This window comes from Hippopotamus amphibius, chromosome 1, assembly GCF_030028045.1.
Source record: "Hippopotamus amphibius kiboko isolate mHipAmp2 chromosome 1, mHipAmp2.hap2, whole genome shotgun sequence".
Classification (NCBI taxonomy): Eukaryota; Metazoa; Chordata; class Mammalia; order Artiodactyla; family Hippopotamidae; genus Hippopotamus; species Hippopotamus amphibius.
Window position 1 is genome coordinate 26,714,077 of NC_080186.1, and position 21,307 is coordinate 26,735,383.

General features: G+C 50.4%; 1 protein-coding gene across 2 annotated transcripts in view; it reads right to left on the reverse strand.

Moving 5' to 3' along the window:
* Window positions 1-21,307, reverse strand: part of CSMD2 (CUB and Sushi multiple domains 2) — a 629,134-nt gene that overhangs the window by 388,614 nt on the left and 219,213 nt on the right. For both annotated transcript variants that reach the window (XM_057744228.1, XM_057744218.1), the window contains exon 5: window positions 6,773-6,980. In XM_057744228.1, the coding sequence (XP_057600211.1) occupies window positions 6,773-6,980 (208 nt within the window). The remainder of the gene's footprint in view (window positions 1-6,772; window positions 6,981-21,307) is intronic.

Below are 21,307 nucleotides of genomic sequence, written 5' to 3' on the forward strand. Positions count from 1 at the left end.
GAAGCCAGTCCCTGGACTTTTCAGTTACAGGAGGCAACTTATTCCCTTTCTAGCTTGAGTTAGCTGGAGCTGGGTTTCTATGTCTTGAACCAGAAGAATCCTTGCTATTATGTTTCTTTTTTTTCAGCCCCTTTGAGAACTTTTGTATACCTCTTAGTAAAGTACCTAACACAGGCGATCGTGAAGCACTTAATTATATGTTGCCTTTTCACCCTGACTGTGAGCTCCAGGGTCCTGTACAGTGGATGGCTATCACATAAACATCTGTGGAGTAAGTAAATAACTCCTTGGGGATGGGATTGTGTTTTTGTCTCCCTAACACCTAGCAGAGCCTAGTTCACAGAAGGCTGTCAATAAATGATCACCGAAAATAGATAGGGGGAAGTAACACAGAACGAAAATGATCTAAATCAACGGTCTGACAAAGTACACGTGAATGAACAAATACGTGAAGAGTGACTATTAACAAGTCCCCATTGGGATGCTGTCCTCATTCTAATTACATCTGAATCTAATGACTCCTGAATGAAATACCTAGTTAAAAGTCGCTGAGATCAAATTGTTCCAGTTGGCTCAGATGCCATGTGTAAAATGGTTCACAATTAAAACTCGGTCTTTCGAGAGGATACAATGTTACTAGCAAAATTTTCAAACCAAATGTCTGTAAAGTAGATGGGAGTTTTCCTATCCCCACCTATGCAAACAAAAGCAAACAAATGAAGGGGAACAAAGTAAAGAAAAACCCTCAAAGTTGAATCCAGAGAGTAGGTTGAACCTGCATTCCAGGGAAATTTTATTTTCAAAAACAGCTGAAGTCTATGGGGAGGCCCTGGGGACAGGACCTGGAAACTCCAGACAGTGGACTTTCTTCTATTCTATCCAGGTGGAAGGGGCCACTGGGGCTCAGAGGTAGATGTCAAAGCCCCAGGGTGGGTGTAAGGTGGAGAGAATCTTCCCTAGAGAATCCCTGGGGCTACTTCGTGGACCTGTGACTCAGAGATCTGGGAAGGGAGCTCCGACACTGGCCAGGAGGTCCAGGCAGTAGCCCTAGAATGATGCCCTCCCGCCCCTCATCTCCTTCTCCCATATCAAAATGGTACTCCCCTTCAAGGCCAGACTCAATTGCAGGCCCCACGCAGAAGCCCTGCTCTCCTGCCCCAGGTCAGTGTCCTCCTCTGAAGGCCAGCAGCACGCTCTCCTTCTTTTTCCTACTTTATATGTTTGGTGGAGGCAGGTCTGTGATATAGAGGCCTGTTGGGGGATTGGCTTGGGGGTGTGCACACATAGAGAATGGGCAGCACATCCCAAATGAGCAAAATGAAACAAATAAAGAATGGAAATTGAAGTATATTGAAGGAGGCAAGGAAGAGAGGCCAGGAATCACAGCAGAGACGGACCCACAGAAGATAGGGGAGTGGTCCTGGGGTCTAAACAAAAATCCCACATGTGGGAAGGAGCTTTGAACTCCCCCTACCATACACACCCTCACAAACACACTCCTGTGGGTGGCACTTCTGCTGGCCCCCAGGAAAAGGGTGGCTTCAATTCTGAGTCTCTTCCCTACTACAGGAAGAAATTGCCACGGGGGTGGGGGAGGCAGCAGAAGAGAAGGAGCAAAGAGAGAGGACGGCCCAACTAACTCTGCATCCTCATCAATCAGAGACAGTGAGAGGGTCCCAGGCTGAGCTGTTCCTCCCCTCTCCCTTCAGTGCTCTCCTGATGTCCTCTCCATACTCTCCGCTCCTTCTCCCCAGCTCTGCAGGCCCCTTAGGTCAGGGGCTGTGCCTGGCTCCCGGCGGAGTGCCCCTGCTCCCAGCCCTGCACAGAGCAGCCATTGGTAGCTGGTTGAGCGGTATCTTCTGCTTTTCTAACAAAGCAGCTAATTGGCCAGCCTGGGGCTGGGTCCAGGCAGAGACAAGGTGATGCTGCCCATGATGTGCTCACAGAATGTAGTCCTGGGAAGACAGTTTCAATAAAATCACCCCTCACCTTCTGACCTTTACAAGGGCGTCCTCCAGTCTGACCCAGGTGTTCTCTGCCAGCCTGCAATTTCCCTCGGAGCTGGATCAGGCAGAGTGACCAGTCTCTGCTTTTCACCTGCTGAGATGTCACTGGGCTGGCAGGCTGGAAGACAGCCTCGTGGGTGGCTCTCAGTGGCTGGATATGCCTCATCTTATTTTCCCTCAAAGAGTGAGCCCCTGCCTTTGGTCCCCATCCCAGGACTGAGACAGGCAGCAGTTTACATGTTTATCCCTTTCAACTTGCTTTGTAGGTTGGTATAATCAGCCCCAGTTTTCAGATGTGGAAACTGAGGTTCAGAGAGTTTAGTAAATATTCTGAGATTACACAGCTATTAAGAGGTACATCTGGGTTTTGAGCCCAAGTCCATTTGACTCCCAAGCTGGATGTCTCCCCAGTTAGATGCCAAGGTGCAGGCTCAGCACCTAACCCTGGAGACACTGTGCAGACCTCGGCCCTGTTCTTGGAGGGGCGTCTGGCTTTCTCTCCTTCCTTACAGCCCAGAGAAAGCACCTGGTGAGACTCCAATGGAGAGAATCAGTGTGAGGCAGAGGGAGGAGGGGACAGATTCTTGGTGGACTTTAACTCACTGATTTCCTCCCTCACAGAGAGCCCAGCTCTGTAATGGGCAGGCAATTATTTCTCCTCGTGATGGTAACACAATCCTGATTCCCTCCAGGGACCCAGAACCCCGGGATTTAAGAGAGTCTTCTGCATCCGCCAGCTCCAGCCCTCTGAAGAGTCCAGGGACTTCCTGAGGAACTGGAGCAGTGGTGAGAGTATTTTCCTAGAATTGGAAGGGAAGGAATGGGGCGCCCTGAAGGTCATTGCCAACGGACTGGGTCAGAGCAGAACAAAGACCACCACCCACCCCCAAGAAGGATCAGTGAGAAAATCTGGCTCTGAAATTGAGTTCAGTGAACCAGAACTAGAAGTATGTATTTGTCGGGGGAGTTGACTTGGTGATGTGTATATGGTGATGACTTGAGGGGGTGTGTGTCCTTTGGCTCTGTGTGTGTGTGTGTGTGTGTGTGTGTGTAGTGGGGGAGTAATACCAAATATACTATGTGGATTGTAACTCTCAGTCAATTCAAACCCAGCTTTTGCTCCTGGTCAATCACACACACACAAAGGCAATTAACTTTAGGGAAAGTAGGTCTAAGATATTTGGGACCCTCTCAGCATGTCTGAGTTACAGGGTTCAATGCTCACTATAGTAACAACCTTTCCCTGCTCAAAACGTGTACAGTTGGATTCCCAGAGGCCAGTGATGGACAAGCACGACAGGAAGCAGTGGTCCACTGACTGATGTATATACATCACAGGGCTTTAAAGTTATGGGCAAACGCCGCCATTAGGTACACTCTTCCCACCCCCGTCTTACATTATGTCAGTGCAATTGATTATATCCTGTCACATTTTGGGCTTTGAATTTTCTTTTGTTTTATGAAATAATGTTCTGAGGAGTTGGCAGGTTTTTTCCCTCTAATATCATTACTTGGCAAAATAAAAAATTAGCAGCCCTACGTTTCCCTAATTGTTTGGAAATTTTACTAGTCCATGAAATCCAAATTATGGGAACCCCTAATTTAAACTCTCCTGTTTATATCCCCCTTGGGGGAGGAGGAGAGTGTGGAAACTGAGTCAGGGACAGTCCAGGCCGCCACCACCCGCCCTTCTGAATCAGTGCAAATCTGCCACCCGATAAGGGAGAGAGTGGATTTTTTTTCTCTCAAGGGCGTCTCTGTTTTCTCAATAGGTAAAGGGACACCCAGTTGTTCATACTCATCCTTTCTAAGAGGATCTTCTGTCTTTCTGCACTTGGCGCAGAACTCAAGAGAACATCCTAATTTCTTAACGTACGCTGATAAAAGCAGGATCCTCATAAACCAGGAGCATCACATTCTCACAGGAATCCAGGGATTCATAAGGAGAGGGGTTGGGGAGAGAGCAGGTTCTTTGCACATATGTCCTGAGCCTCCACGTTTGTTTACTCATAATTGCTATACAGGTATAAATTAGAACAACAAATGCATCCTGCCTGGCAATGGTGACACCAACCCTGTAAATAATTATAATTTAATCTTACAGCAAAGAGTTCTGAACGACTCCCTTAACGATTTCCTCTGCTTAATTCCTTCCCCACTGTGTGACTTAATAGGAAAAGGAATACTCTTTCAGCTTTGTTTCACTCCAGAAGTTTGGACAACCGTGTAGCCTCACACCTGGGGGGCGGAAGCTGCGGGAGACCATTTGGCCGGTGGATAAACAAGTGTATTGAAGAGGCCTTGGGGCCGGAAGCCAAGGAACTGGCAAGGATATTCATCTTGGTATGTGTTTACAGAAGTGAAAACTTGGAAACAATCTAACAAGAGATCTGAGTGAATTGTGTCAGTCTCAGGAGGGAATGCCACACAAGCGGGGACAATCCTATACAAACATAGCAGGACGGAGTGTGCTGATGAGGCTAAGAAGAAGGGCTTTCAAGTTCAACTAACCTGGGGTTGAACCCCAGCTGTGCTCCTCACTACCTGTGCAAATTCAAGCAAGTGACACAACCTCTCTGGGCCTCATTTTCCTCAACTGTTAAAAGAGGAAAATTACGCTACCTATTTCAGAGAAAAGAATGAAATTATAGCTGTAAGAGCTTAGAACCAGCTTACCACATATTGATAATAAAAGCTCAATAAATACTGTTTATTTATTAAATAAATACGATTCTCACACCTATTATATTTTGGAGACATCTATAAAGATATAGGAAAAAATTTTCATGATATAATGTTAAGTTAAAAATACATAACTACTGGTATATTTTAAGATCCTAATTTTGTAATATTAATATACATATATAAATGACCTGCTAGCTCGTTCTAGGCAAGGCAAAAAGGCCAAAGGGGAATACATCAAAATGTTAATAGTTGTTATTCATTTCCCTATACCTTTTAATATCTTCCGTATTTTCTATAAGGAGCACATATATTACATTTACGATCAGAAAAATAGGTCTTTTACAAAAAGAGGCAGGAGGACAGGAGGTCCTCAAGCTGGGCAGGTCTCTGGGAGTGCAGTTCAGTGAAGAGTCACTTAGACTTGCACCCCAACTGCGAGCACCAAACGTCCAGCCGCTGCCCCTGGACCAACCTCCACACAGCAATGTCATCAGCTCACTTATGCTTCTCTCAACACCCCATCCAGCGTAGTCAATGACCTGACTCGGCCAAGTTCACACGACAAGCTTATGACACCAAGGTCTTCTGACTCCCAGATTGGCGCAACTTCTACTGCACCAGGAAATCTGGGTTTCCTGGTTCCCAAAGCTCAAAGTCCATATTTGGGAGGAGTCTGTTCCCACTTTATCCCTCTCAAATAGTCATACTTGGTTGATTTTCTGACCCTCAAAGGGCCATGTCTTACTCAACTGGCGTTTCTATAGCATAGAATGAAACCTGGTACAAAAGAGGTGTTCAATATCAGTGGACACCTGTTTTCTTCCTCTCCCATCCTTCCTGCCCTTCCCCTCCTACGTCCCCAGCCCTCTGACCTCTACGTCCATCTTCCTGAGGCCCTGTCCATCCCTGACTCTTGAAGCTACCACTTTCTGCTTCACTTAGAGCCCTCGGTGACCTCCTCTGCCTCAGTCCCAGGCACCGAGCCCTGCCTTCCCCTGCACCATGAAGCGATAAAGGCTACAAAAGAAGTACACCTGAGTGCATCCTTCTATTGGCTCCCAACATGCTGACCCTGGTCTTTGTGGTGCCCTCGTTCTGATAACAGAGCCACCAAGAGAATACAAGAGAATGTTCTGAACGCCACAGCACCACTCTCAAGGCTTGTCACACAGAGAGCTGGACACTCCCTAAGCCAATCTCAGCTTCGGCACGTCCCGTGGGTCCAAGTCTGGGAGACCACAAGCAACTAAGGCCGGTGAGCCTTTACCATCCCTCTCCTCCTGATCCTGCCAACACCGGGAGTCTCCACGGCAGCAGAGCATACCTCACAAAAACCCTGCTTTGTGGTACAGCCAGAACAACAGGGAGCAGCTTAGTCCTTCCTGCAGAAACCGAGACCTAATGCCTCTCCCGTCTCAGAGCACTGGGCGTGGAGAAAGCAACTGCTAACTGAAGGTTCTAGTCCCTTTGTTGGATGCTTCCAGAAATGGAACAATATTTCAAATCATTTCACTGAGACCCTGTCCATGTCCTGAGACCACAACACTGTTAGTCTTGAGAGATTGTTTGGAGGTTCTAGCAGGGGACCACAGCTACTCATATACCCTTGACCGAAGAACGGACCTCCTCTATCGGAGAAGGTCATCCTCTTCCACGGAGCGCGCAGCTTCGGGAAAGATGCACATGGAGCGGTGAGGGAGGAAGGGGACACCCGCCAAGCCGGCCAGATCAGCCGAATCAACCCTGGTGACCAATGGGGTGACAGATGTCGCAGCCAGATCACCCTCACATCCAAGAACATTGTTAGTCTTAATGCAAGTTACTCGACCAAGGCCCATCCTGAAATTCTTCAGCAAGGACATGCTTCAAATAGGATACCAAAATCACTGTAAAAATTCACCCCAGCTCTAAAAATACACAGTGACTTCTCAGTATGATGAGAGGAAAACTCCCCAGCAGTGGGTGGAGGAAGTGGCAAAGGGGCATTTGGCTGCAGGTCCAGGCGCTGAGGGGACCACATCCCGGTAAAGCCGCAGTTGCAGGGCCCAGGAGACAGGGAGGGGGTGGGACGGCGTGCTTACCAGAGGGAGGAGCCTTCGGTCCCCGTGACTTCCAGAAAGTCGTAACCATCCTCCAGCTGGAAGTCAATAAAGACCAGGGCGATGGTGTCCCCCAGCTCGGCCAGGATGGTCCAGGTGCAGTCGGCGTTGTTGTGGTACTCGGCGGGGAAGTGCGGGCTGGAGATGATGCCGCTCTGGCCCCGCAGGGTCCCGCCACACGCGTCGTCTGCTGTGGGCAGAGACAGGAGGCTCACATGAGTCAGTCAGGTTCCCAGACCCTGGTACTCAGCCTGCGCTTCACCCATGAGAGGCAGAGAGGGTCCTGGGACACGACGTGAAGAGAGGATGCTCCAAGATCCTAGTCTGACTCGGCCTCACAGTAACAATATCAAACACTCCCACAGCCCTTATCACGTGCCAGGCCCTGTTCTGAGAATTTCAGCTATTACCATTCTCACTGAAAAGATGAGGAAACTAAGGCACAGAGAGGTGAAGCAACCTGCCTAAGGTCACACAGGCAAGGAGCTAGGCCAATGAGCTGGGTGAACTCTGCCCTTTGGAGCACATTTTTAACTACTACACCACCCTGTTCCACAATGACCAGGAAGGAAGGAGAAATCACCGTCACATTTATTTCCACGGTCACAATTGTGGTGACCAGGATGTTTCTTCCCACCAGATCTTCGTAAACCTCAGATGTGAGGGAACAAAACAAAAACTAAACACAGCTCCCTGGAGCAAAACTCGAAGGGTGTTCCAGGCCCATCACAGCCTGGCTGGATCTCCACAATCTTCCTTCCTGCCCCGCGGGCCCAGGCTGCCTCGGTTCTAGTGCTCTGCGTGGTCAGACCTCCTGGGCTGCACTCACACTGCCCCCTCTACAGGGATGCCCCTTCTCCAGAGCAAGTCTTTGGATGCTTTGAGACCCAACTCCAAGGCCACCTCTCTGTAAAGCCTCACCCCCACCAAGCTTTTAGTAATAGCTCTCTCCTATGTGCTCCTGTCTGCCACTCTAGGTTCTGAACTCTCTGGGAATCCCCAAGGGTAGGGACCACATCTTCTTCATCCCTGCAGCACATCCTTGTGGAGTGTTACTGCTCCAGCCTAAATCCCAGCTGAGACGTGCTATTCAGAAACAATGATCCAAGGAACGTGCTCCGGCATCTGATCGTTAAGAGCACTGGCTTTTCACTTATTGCAGACCTCAGTGTGAATCCCTCCCTTGCAGCTCTCAGCTGGGTGACAGTGGAAGTTGTCCAAATTTCCTAAGCCTGCCCTCCTGGAGCTTGTATGCAAGTGAACATAATCCACCTAGCATATGCTGTATTAGAGACATGGACTAAATTATAAAGAAAGAAAAAATGCAACATCAGGGTTCAAAAGTGTATCAGAGGCAGTAGAGTAACAACAATCAAAGCTACTATTTATTAAGCACTTACACTGTGCCTGGTGCTATTCTAGCTACTCCACAAATTTCATGACCCTATGAAGCATTATTCCCATTTTACAGGTAAAGAAACCAAGGAACAAAGTTTCAGCTATTTGCCAAAGGTACAGCTTATAGTGATTAAAGGAGCTGGGATTTTAAGCTCAACAGTCTGATTTCAGGGTCTATTCTCTTAACCAACACACTCTTGTCTCTCAGGAGTACCATCCACAATTTGAGGACAGAGATAAAGCAGTACATTACTTTGCTTGGGTGAGTCAATTTGGGAAAGCTTAATGGAGGAGGTGCCATTAGAGCTTGGTTTTGAAGGATGAATAGGAGTTCACCAGACAAAGAAGAAATGGAAGGGCATTTAAGAGAAGAGGGAACTGAAGGTCATAAGCATGGAAGTGCAAAAGCACAAGGCGTGTCTAAGGTAAGTAGTTCTAGATGGCCTATCACAGAGTGAACAGAGAGGAATGATGGGTGATGGTACTGGAAATGTAGAAGGAGCCTCATGACAGAGAACGCTGGGCCCTAAAAGATTGGAAACAGCAGACTATATTGCAAAGAAAATGGATTTTAGGGTCAAGAAGGTCTAGATTTGAATTTGCCAGCCATGGGACTTGGGTGATTTATTTCTCTAATCTTCATTCTGCTTCTGTGTAGAATGGTTTCTCGTATAACCCAATGGGATAATGAATGTGACAGTACTGAGCATTAGCCAGTGACTGGCATGTGTTAGATGCCCAGCCAATGCCAAGTTCTCCTTTTCCTTTCACTTCATCCTGAGGATCAAAGGCAGTGAAGAAATAGAATCAAATCTGTGACTTAGAAAGACCACTGTGGCTGTGGCATAGACGAGTTCTGAGCTAGGGGAGCGGGCAGGATGCTCTCGGTAGTGCAGAGCCACCAAAGTCAAGGAGAGGCCAGATGCAATCCAAGCTAAGGCCCTGGGGAGGGTGGGAGGAGGACCTGCCTGAGAGCTAGTTAGGAAGTAGACTCTACAGAACTAGTGGCCAGGAGGGATGAATTCCAGGCTTCAGGCACGAGCATCTGGATGGATGAAAGTCGCCACTTCCTGCAGCAGAGAACCCAGGATGGGGGGCACCTTGTGGTGCAGAAGGCAAGCAGTTTGGGACACCAGGGCTGACTGTATGCAGGGGCCATCCCAGTGGAGATGGAGCTGACAGGTGGATACCCCGAGGCGGTGTGGGATGGAGATAAAAGTGTTCATTCAGTGGCCCTCAACTGTTCCTACTAACTTCACTCTACAGGGTCAAGGGCTATTTTAAGGGAACGAGCCCGTTTCTAAACGCTGGCTCTGAGGTACATACGAGCGCAGAAATGAAGTGAGCACCTACTGTGTGCCAGACACTGGGCCAGGACCAGCACTGGTTCATGAAAAGCTTGATTTCACCCCTGCCCCAGGTGTTGCTCAGAGTGGGGGCGGCCAGGCAAGCACGCAGTGGCTCCTAGGACTTCTATAGCCGAGGTGTCAAGGCACAGGGATAGCAGACGGGACTTAGGGAAGGCTTCACGCAGGAGGTAACATTCGTGTTGAGACATTGATTCATTCAATCATTCATTCATTCAACAAATGTTTTTTGAGTGCCTGGTGTGTGTCAGGCACTGTTCTAGGTGCTAGGGCTTCACCTGCAAGCAAAACAAAAGAAAATCCCTACCCTCTTGGAGCTCACATTCCAATCAGAGGGAAACAGACAATACCCGAGATAAATAAGTAAACTCTGTGGTAAGTGAGGTGGTGATAGATGCAGAAGGAGGATGGGGAGTATTCCGCTCTGAAAGTGGGGGTATGGACATTGCAGAAAGGGAGTCAGAGAAGGCCTCACTGATAAGCTGATATCTGAGCCAAGACCTGAAGGAGAGAGAGGGGAAGCAAGATGGTTATGTGAGGGAAGAGCATTCCAGATGGAACAGCAAATGCCAAGGCCTTGGTGTGCAGAGGCCCGGCACTGTTGAAGAGCATCAAGAGACCCGAGGGGCTGGAGCACTGGGGGTAAGGAGGAGAGTAGCAGGGACAAGGCCCCATGGAGGACCTCAGAGGCCACTGTTAGGGCTTGGGCTTTTACTTGAGTGAGATGAGAAGCCCGCGGAAGGCTCTGAGCAGATGACATGATCTCACTGGTGTATTAACAGGATGCCTTGAGCTGCTATGTAGATAACAGACCAAAGAGGAAGAGGACAGAAGCCAGGGGCTTCTAGAGGCTACTGTGATGATTTGGGAGAGAGATGATGGTGGCTTGGACCAGGTGGTACCAGTGAGACGGAGTCGGCAGTGACTGACTGCATTTTGAATGCTGAGCTGGCGGGATCCACTTCAATTGAGAGCTAACTGCCTGGTAGGATCAGGCAAAAGGGTGTCCTGGGCAGAGGAAAGGCAAGAGCAAAGCAGCTGCAGGGGTGAGTGTGGCGTTTAGTGACTTGGTCAGGCTGTGTGAACTCAAAGGGCAAGAGCTGGGCTGGGGGGGAAGGCAAGGGAGACGCTATGAAGGGCCTCGGATGCCAAGAAAAGGAGCAGCAGTTCTATTCTCCTTCTCCTCCCCTTCTCTTTCTCTATCTCCAATCCAGATGCCCAGGCCCCGTGAAGGAGGGAGGGAGGGAAGGTAGGCAGATTGCCTTGCCTGGCTTTAAATCTAGTTTGCCAGTGCTATGTGTTTGTTGTATCAAGTCACAAGGTATTTCCACCCTGGGTATCTCTCTGGCAGGAGCCTATGAAGTCTGACATCCAAGGCAGAGTTTGTCTCCTGATGTAAATAACTTCACTGTGACCATTACCAGGGAGATAAGCTACAGGAGCCACCCAGCGAGTGGGAGATTTGTCAGTGTTGTTCCCAGCAAGCACTCGGCCTGCCGGCCGCAGTAGTCCCATGCTGGCCCTGTCCACACCAGGTGGAAGTGTCTACACCCCTAGCCACAACGGCTTCATCTTGATGTCACTGAAGGTTAGGAAAATCATGGTCAAAGAAGAGACACTTGGCCTGGACCTTGAAAAAGGAGCAGGAGTGTGCTGGAGGGAGACAAAAGAAAGGGGTTCCTAGCAGAGGAAACAGGGCATCTGGAGGCAAAGGGGCCGGAATGGGTGTGGCATGCTCGGGGAATGGTTCGCTTTCTTCCAGATGAAGGTGTAGGATGCAGAGATGTGTGGTGGGGTGGACATGGGATGGAAGGTAGAGATGAGCTCAGAAAGGCCTTGGTGGTCTTGCTAAAGGGAGGGATTCTACCCCACAGGTGTCGGGGAGACTTGCAGGGTTGTCAGCAGGGAGTGAAAGCCCAGGCCTGCTTTAGAAAGTGACTCTGGTCCCTGTGTAATGGATGGATGCTGTGGCTTGGGGGGTGGCAAGGGTAGCAGGTGGGGAGACAGGAGTGAGGAGAACGGTGAAGAGGCTGTTTCCGATGTCAGAGCCTGAACCCGTGGCCGTGGGAAGGAAGAGAAAGAACAAAAGAGATTCAAGAGCCAGGATGGGGGAGAGGCAAGAGGATGTGGCCTCCACCCGGGAGTGACCGGTGAAGGAGGAGAAGAGGGAAAGAGGATGCTGAGGTCTCTAACGGGGCACCCAATAGCACGGATGATGACAGTGACAGGGGACAGTGATGGCCCTTCCCTGCCCCCATGCTGAGTGTGAGTGCAAGAGGGACAGGCAGGTGGCCATGCACATGAACCTGGAGCACAGTGGAGAGGACCAGAGCCTGGAGCCCGAGAGGTGGGGAGTGGGCAGGATGAAGAGGGAGCTGGCTTCTCAGGAGAGAAGAAGGCCGGGGACAGGAACGACATTCAATGGGCAGAAGCCAAGGCTCCTGAAAGGAGGCTGAGAAGGAGCAACTGGGTGGAGGGTGGAGGGGAAGCCCTCCGTGGAAAAGCAAAGGGATGGTGTCAGGAGCGCTGGGACCCTGATCCGGCCCCAGCCGCCATCCTGTGTGCAGGGTCTCCAACAGACCCGTGGTCTGCACGGTCTGCCCATCTAGGCAACAACGCAGCAGCGAGGAAGGCTGGAGGGAAGGCTGGAGGGGGAGAGATAACCACTCATCAGCCTCCTGCCTAGCTCTGGTCCTAGAAACCCAAATAGGTATCCATCCTATGTCATTTCCAACCGACCCTGACCAAGACCGTCCTTGTCCTCTCCTCCCACTACACTCAGGCTTCTTGCAGTTTCCTGTCTTGGAGGGAGAGTGTCAGCACTATTCACCCTGTGCCTCATGCCAGAGGCTGGGGGACATCCTCAACCCCTCCCGCACCCCACAGTCAACAGTGACCAAAGCCTGTCCGTCCCTCTCAGAGGCTCTAGATTCGGTCTCCCATCTTCACAGCATCTGCTCCACCCTAAGCCACATCGTGATCCAAGCCCAGCCATGAAGCCTCCTGTCTCCAAGCATCCCTCCTGGCTTGGTCCACCCATTTCCCACACAGTGGCCCGAGGGATCCGAAAAAAGTACAGACCTGATGACGCCACGCCCCTCTGCAGGAACCTTCGACACCTCCACTGTTACTCAGGATAAAGCAGAATATCTGGGGGCTGACAAGGACCTCACAGGGCCTCACTTCATACCAACCTCTCCCTGCCCACTCTCCATAACCATGCTGGCCTCCTCCCAGCTCTTCTGTTGCACTAAGTGTTTCCCTGCCCAAGGACCTTTGAAAGTGCTTTCTCTTTCTGGAAACTTCCTGCCTACCTCCTTGGGCCTGGTTGGTCCCTCCTTAGCCTTTAGGTTCCGGTCTAAGTGTTACCTCCTCAAGGATCTTTCCAGAAACTGAATACCCCTCTCCCCATCATATACTTTCAGAGCACCACATGCTTTCCCATAATTAATAGGTCCACCTAGTGATTTAATGTCTTGACAGTAAAATCCATGAAGGAAGGGGCCATGTCTGTTCTGTCCCCAGCATCTACCACATTTCCTAGTGTACAGCAGGCACCCAATAAATACTTGCTGAATAAATAAATGAAACAGGAAACCGAAGCTCAGAAAGGTTCAGTAACTTTCAGAAGGTGATGCAGTAGGTGGCCAACTCAAGATTCCAGCTGTCTCTCTGACACTAGAACTCTGGTCTCCTCCACTACATCACATCTCCTGAAACGGAGCAGGACCCTGCAGGATCTTTCCAGGGACAGACCCTTCCCCTACCCCCCACCAGTATCCCTGACTCTTGTTTCTAAACAAAGTTTTAGCCTCCTAGGCCTTCCTCCAATTCCAAAGAGTAATTTAATTAAAAAAGTGAGAAAATGTGGAAACAAAGGAAAACAGTCAAGCAAGACAAAATAACAAGAGTTTAGCCATAAAATAAAGTCAAAGACCTTTAGTTCCGACTCAAGGACTATAGATAATATCTTGAGCCATGTCCTTGAGTTGTTCCCCAGATACTAAAACCCTCACCTGGTGGAGGAAGTTAACTGCACGCTGACCACCAGCATGGAGACCCCAGATCAGCTGGAACTAGACCGTTGATGCTGTTGATGCATTATTACCTCACCACCAACCAATCAGAAGAATGTCCACGAGCTGATCGGGCACCCTGTGACCCTCTCCCTCACCTTGCCTTTAAAAACCCTTGCTTGGTGTACCCCCCAAAAAATAAAAAAATAAATTAAAAAAAAAAAAGGAAAAAAAATAAAAAAATAAAAACCCTTCCTTGAAAGCCGTTGGGGAGTTTGGGTCTTTTAAACGTGAGCTGCTCGTTCTCTTTGCTTGGCCTTGCGATAAATGCTGTGTCAGTAGATTCCTTCACCACGACCCCATGTCAGTAGATTGGCTTTGCTGTGCGTCAGTTGAGCAGACCCAAGCTGGACTCAGTAACACTCCCTGCTCGATAGCAGTTTGGTAAGCCATCCTGAGATAGTCAAACTTCCTAATTTTAGTCAATGACTTCTAGATAGTGCTGGAAATGAGCACTCAGGAGCTTGAGACCCTCTGGCCAGAGGCACCTATCCACTCTGAAGATGGTACCCTTGCCGCTGGAGTCTTCCCTGCCTCTTAGGCTCCTCTGACACCCTTGTTCCAGCACCATCCTGTTGTGATTGACGATGCTGTGAAAGTTGTTTGGAGATTTTTCTCACACTTTAAAGAAGGCATCATATTTCATGGTTACAACTTCAGAGTCGTAAAATATAACCTTCAGCTGACACCACACTCCTAAAATATCAATTGACGCTTTCTCCTGCTCTGGCGGTGGGCGTTCTCCATGGCCATGACGTCATGTATATGCTGGGGTGCAGGTGTGTTTTGCTGATAGTTGCCTTTCCAAGTTTATGACTTTATTTATGACCGTCTTTAAGTTCTGCTGAAATTTCCTCAATTAACTATAATTTGAGAGAACTATTCCTCAGGCCCCTATGATGTCTGTTAACTCTCCAGTGACTCACAAATTTCTGGTAGGAACACAGGAACCTGTATCACACTCCTCCCCGCCCCCCACCACTTCCGGCCAACTCCATCGCACAATCTTGGATGCCTAGAAGTTTTGGGGCCTGTGGCATTGGGGTTCCGTCCACATCCTCCCTCCCCACGGCTGCTCAGTCTCTGGAGAATGGAAAATTCCTATAGTCCCCCTACTGGGGAGAAGCCGCCATCTTACACCTCAAGTGCAAAGCTGAGAGAGCCGGGGTGTCAGTGCCCCCAAACCACCAGCAGTGCTCCCCCTGTCCTTGCACTGTGTAGCTTAGTGTCCCTGGCTGGGGCCCCCGTAACCCGCTCCATCTCATCAGTTCCCTCTTCTGGGGGTTCAGGATTCTTCCCCTTTATCCTTGGCTTGATCAAGGACACTCCTTCTTAAAATTAAGAAATTGCCAATTGCCCGAGAGTATCACTGTTTCCGCCACCCCCAGAATTCTTCCGTACATACTGACTCCAAGGCGTCCTTCTCAGAGGACGAACGTACACAGGACATGGTATTCGGTGATGCACCTCTTCCTTGTTGCACTTTTACTACAGACAGGCGTCGTGCTGAATGCTTCATCTGCATGTTCTCATTTAATTTTCTAACTGCTCAAAGACATAGGTGTATCGTCACCCACATTTTACAGAGGAGGAAACTGAGCCTCAGAGAGTTTTTAAAACTTGCCCTCGGTCACATGGCTACTAAATGTTAGAGTCAGGTTTCGAATCCAGGATGCTCTGACTCCAGGCCCACGCCATCCTCCACTTATTTCTCTGCCTCTCAGGCCTCAGTGGCTGGAATGCCAGTCCTGACATGGGCTTCTGGAAGCCCCAGATCCTGGAAAGGGGTTTTACAGGTGGGAGAAGCCTCCTCCCACTCCCCCTCTCCTCTGCCTGAGGGCCTGAGGCAGGGGCTTCATGCTGCCTCCGCAGTGAGGGTCCTGCCACCCACGAGCAGGTCGAGGTGGGTGAGTGTGGGGTCAGTTTTCTTCACAGGAGACCCTGGTCCCCCAGACCCTGGCCCCCACCCCAAAACAGCATCCGCCCAGCAGAACCACCTCAGGTCCTTTCCCCGAGGCTTCTCTCCTAAAGAGTTCCTTCTACAAGTTAAAGAGGAATGTCAAAGGGAAACCACCGGAGACGGTCCCTGGCCTGGTGGACCCACGCAGGGGATGCACCTATGAAAGGACCAAGTTCTCAGGCCCTGGACCAAGTTGCAGGAGCTCTGGAAGTAACAGTGCCATCATGAGTCTCCTGTCACAGGTCAAGGCCATTGTCCTTGTCTGCAGTAGACAGGGGTGGCCAAGATCACAGTTGGCAGGCACATGGACTTGGGCAGAATCACCCTCTGGCTGTGTGACCACAGGCAAAGTACCTCACCTCGCCAGGCCTCAGTTCCCTCACTGTAATATGTTAACCTCCTGGGGTTTTTGCGAGGATTAAATGAGATAACACGGGGTCTGGCACATAGTCAGTGCTTGGTAAAAATGCCAGCCAGGGGTGGCCGTGGCTGTCAGAATCATGACAGCTGACTGAAGTCATTACTGGGAACAAGGCCCTCGGCTGCATGCAGAGCATTTATCAACTCGAGCCTCGCTTCACCTTATACGTTACATACTGTTGTTGTTACCAGTCACAAGTGAGAAAACCAGGGCACAGAGAAGTTGAGTACCTAGTCCAAAGTCACTCAGCTGGTGGGTCTGATTACCTGAATCCAGGTAATCAGACTCCAGAGCCCACATGCTGAGTGGTCCTGCTATAGCAACAGCAGCGAAGGCGACAGGAGAAGGACTAGGGATCTCAGGGGTAGTAGAGGGACCCTGTAGTTAGGAATGCTCTCTGGGAGCCATGGTCCATGCCAAGCCGTGGCTCACTCAAGGTCGGCACTGCCTGGCGTGGTATCTGGGGCTCTCTGTACGCTGTGTCATTTGATCAGTACAAGGGGAGGGGCCCAGCATGCAGTGCCCAGGCCCTCCTGCCTATCTCCATCACCGGGTAAGCTCTCTCATCCCTCTCCTTATCTCTTTCTAGCTTGGACCTTCCCCCAGCCACAGAACTGATACCCCCCTCCTTGGAGATCTCACAGGCACCTCAAACTTGACCTGGACAAAATGAGCTGTCCTGACTGTCTTCAGGGCATACACTTCCTGCTCCTTGTCCCAGTCGTCCCCATCTTGGTCACTGGCATCCTCCACCCTGCCAGCACTCCAGAAAGAGCCTAGGAGTCAACCTTGACCGTTTGTTCCATCAGCACCTAAGTGCATTCCCATCAGCAAGGCTGTCCGCTGTGCCCCTAAGCCACGCCCCCAGTCTACGCCCATCCCTCCATCTCTACCATGGCCTCCCTCGACCGAGATGCGTTGTCTCCAGCCTGCACACCTGCGATCGCTGCCTCCTAACTGGCCTCCCCGTTTTGCTTCTCGCCAACGATAATCCCTCTCTCTTCTAAGTACCCAGAGTGAGGATTTTTAAAAAGTGCTTAAAACTCTTCCCTGGCTCCCTCCTGGATTTAGAACCAAACCCAGACTTCTTGTCCTGCTTCCCCATAGCCCCACCCACTCCCCTGGCCTCCTCCCCCAGCTCTATGTTGCCCCGTGGGTCTGTTTTCTGTTCCTCTAGCACAGGGGTCCCCAACCTGTTAGGAACGGGGCCGCACAGCTGGAGGTAAAGGCGGGCCAGGGAGCAAAGCTTCATCTGCTTCTCCCCATCACTCCCCATCGCTGGCATTACTGCCTGAACCATCCCCCACCCCGCCCCCACCACCCCCACAGCCCACGTTCGTGGAAAAATTGTCTTCTTCAAAACCGGCCCTTGGTACCAAAAAGGTTGGGAACTACTGCTCTAACATGTCAAGCTCTCTCCCGTCTCAGGGCGTTTGCACCCGCTGTTCCTTTTGCTGGGAATGCCCTTCCCCAGGTCTTCACGTAATAGGCTCCTTCTTGTCATTCAGGACTCAGTTCAAATGTCACCTCCTCAGAGAGTCCTCTCCTGACTGCTCCCTCTAAAGCAGCCTTCCTTGTCACTAGCTACTTTATTTCCCTCATAGGTCCTATTGTGATCTGAAATTTGTTTATTTGATTTTTGTCTGTTTTCTGCCTTAGGATGCTAAAATGTAAACTCCATGAGGTCATGGAACTTAGTCTGACTTGTTCATCACTGCAATTCTCTGCATCTAGAACAATATCTGGCACTTAACAGGCAGTTAATAAATAAGGGTTGAGTCAGTGACTGGCTGGCACATAATAGGTACTCAATCAGAAGTTGTTAAATCCTGAATGAATGAATGCGTAAGCAACCACCCTTTAAGGCCACTACCCACGTCCCCACTTTAAAACTCAAAAAGGTTTAGCGGCAGGCCAGTGACCCACAGCTCTGAGCCGGCATGGTTAGAGTTGAACGAAGACCTGTTTGAATTCCAGCTCTTTCAGTGCTCAACACTCTACTTCTGTCTCATATTTTGCAGGTTCCTCTCCCTGGGGCCAGAAAATTTGGAATGCATCTGGGCACTGACCACCCAAATTGCTGTAGACCAAATGCCTGTCTCCCTGGGTTTGGGGACAGCCTGCAAGGTTTGGCTTGGACCTCAGAGGCCAAGTCTTTCTTATTCAGGGTGCTTTCTCTCCACCACCTGCCTCTCAGCCCCCAGAGCATATGAACCTGATTCCTTCCCCATGCAGCCCTCTTTGATCTAGGGCCAATGCCCCATGCAAGTCAGAGGCTTGTTGCTGAAATCCACATGGTCTTCCTTTTTGTGGATTAAAGAGGTTCCACAAGGTTCAGGGCTCCCTTGGACCTCTGCCTTTGAAAAGGTGCCCAAAGTGACACAATGTGAAGAGAGACCCTGCCTCCTTCCCTCTGCCGATTGGGCCAAGCCTTGCTGCGCTAGCGGAGGTCAGACTCGCACTTGCTCTGCCCCCGGACCCCAGCTAGTCCCCGTTCCCTCTTGGTCTGGGCTGTGTCTCCAGACTGTGCTCACCTTTCAGCCAGGCGGGTGGCGTTTGCTGTTTGAGACAGAGGCACGCCACCCTCCAACCTGCTCTGCAAAGCCTTGGACTCGAAGACCTTGTGTCACTCTGAGCAGCTGGGCAGGTGGGCTAACCCATGCCAGTAATCTCCCTTTCGGGCTCATATGCCTACATAATCCTGATGGTGAATTAGACCCATCCAGCCATCCGTTCACTCAGCAAGCATTTACAAACCACTGCCCAGTGGATGAGGTTTATCCGCTCACAGATGCCAGCCCCCGAGAGTTCTACACGAGAGGAAGAAAGGCCAAAAGGCTGTAATCCTCCCCGAGTCTGAACCCGTTAACTCTGGCATGACCGCGGCTCCTGGCACCATGCGGCGAGGAGCATCCTCCTCTGTTCCATTCAACTCGGCCTCCTAAGGAAGGGCACTTTGGAAAATCCCTTCGGAAAATCACAGTCATTATCGTAGATGCTTCTCAGGCTATGCTTGCAGCACGTGGTGAACTAGAACAGAGAAATGGACCTGAAGCACAGGGAGTGAGGGGCCCTGGGGGCTCTGAGAGTGGGAGCAGCATTTCGTTCCCTTCCCAGTCATGAGCAGAGCCTCATCTCAGGCCCCTCAGGCCCCAGGGAGTCTCCAGGGCTCGAAGCTCTTCTGAAAGCAAGATTTCACATGCTTGGCTGGCTTCCCCGGCGTGCATGTTCTGGAAGGGAGCATTTCTGGTGTGGCTAATCTCAAACTACTTAGAAGGGACTTAGAAAGGTTGGCCTGGGACTCCTTCTGCAAGGACCTTGTCTTCCATGCTACGAATCTGAACGCGACCTTGTCAGTGATAAAGAGCCACTGGCAGGAATCTAAGCAACGTCTGATGCTATCAGATCTGTGTCTTAGGAAGTTCACTCCTTCAGTGGAGAATGAACAGGGATCTGTGTGGTGGGGGGACTGGAGATGCTTTGCAGTGAGACAGGTGAGAGCTGAGAGGGCCTGGACCATCGGTGGCTGTGTCCCCTGAATAGAGGGGAGGGTCAGTGCATAGACGGATTTGCCAGGACACGGTGACTAAGGATGCAGGGAGCAAGGAGGGTGAGGAGTGTAAAGATGCCACTGTGGTGTCCGGCTTGGGCACCTTGGATGGTGACACTCTTCACCGAGCTGGAGAAGGCAACAAAAAGAACAGGTTGGGAAACAGAGTTAGCTTTTGGGCATGCTGCATTTGAAGTGACCTCCAGGGAGGCGTTCAGGAGAGTTTTATATCATTGCAGGCCTGAAGCTCAGGACAGAGGGAGGGTTAGAGCTAGAGATGGAAGAGTCGCCCCCAAGCAACCGTAGAAGCCTTGGAGTGGATGAGAAATTCCAAGAGATGCAGGAAGTTCCCAGAGAAGAGGCCATGCTGGGCCCTCTGGCATTTGAGGGGAAAGAGGGGGAGAAAAGTCGGGAAGAAGGGAAAGAATCATCCTCTGAGAGGTTGAGAGAGAATCAGGAGCGACTTGGGAGACAGTTGTGCCCCCAAAAGGCTCTCCACGCCTATGAATTACTTCTGTGACATGAACACTGGGGGAGAAGCGTCACCCTAGCCCACTCCGCCCGCTGAAAGGCCAGCCCTCGCTGCTCCCCATGCCGGGAGGTGCAGACTCTGCGTTGAGGGGCCATGATCCGACCTGGCAAAGGAAGCCCTCGATGAGGTAGCCCTCATCTTAACTTTGACTAGTGGGTTAACAAAAAACACATTTTAACAGCCAGCTTCAAGGTTTCTTCCAAGCGAAAGATCTCTACGTTTAGGAAAATACCACCCCACACCTAAATGGCTTGTGTGGAGAAGGGAGACATTAGCCTGTAAGGAGATGGCAAAGCCAAGGGATAACTGGGCTCTTGTGCCTAAGAAGTCAACAGAAGTCCTGAGACAGCGCCATAGTGGAGGAGGCTGGAGAGAGAAGACAGGGGGCAACGCACATCACAGGGAAGCCGGGGCCTGCCGAGACAGAGGCCAGGGAGAAGCTCCCAGGGGGACGGGCAAAAGGCTTGGGGGTTCCTGACCGCTCCGACTTTCATTTCCAGCCACTGCATTGCTGAAATGTAAAGTCCCTGCATTGCCACAAACCTTCAATAAAGGCTGAGCTACATGCAAACACCTTTGTTAATGGTTTTGTTTGGAGGTTTTTTTTGGGGGCGGGGGGAGGGGGGGGTGTCAGGAAAAGTGGGCCAAGTTTTCAACCTAGGCTGGCAGAGCAGAACCAAGGGAGGTGAGGCACGGCAGTGAGTTAAGTTCAAGGGAAGCTAGAGCTGACAAAGGTTCCTGAAAAGATCGGGAGGGGTTATGAGTTTCCACCATATTAAGATGGGATACTGATGTCAATTGTGCTTCACAGGACAGGGGCATAGTCCCTCTGCCTCTGATATTTGGGCTACATTTGTCTTTAGTTTCCATATGGCTATAAAAAATGTGATATTTATAGTCCTGTAAAAAGTAAGAGAACTGTGTTTTCTGTTTCACAGCTTAAATACTTAATTTCATTTACTACTATGTTTCACATTCTATTACTGTGTCACAACTCTGACATCTCTCCTTCAAAGGTCAGAGTGTTAAAGCGTGACATCCTCTGGGTAGGGAATGGGTAGAGGTGCTATAAGGAAGAGTGGAAATAGCAGATTCAGACCATGGTTAGACCACTCAGGGCCATACACTTGTGTATAGGGGCCAAGGGCTCCCTTGACTGGCTTGGACATTCTTGGTATCAATCATATGAAGAGAGGCATGTCCCAAGTTTTCC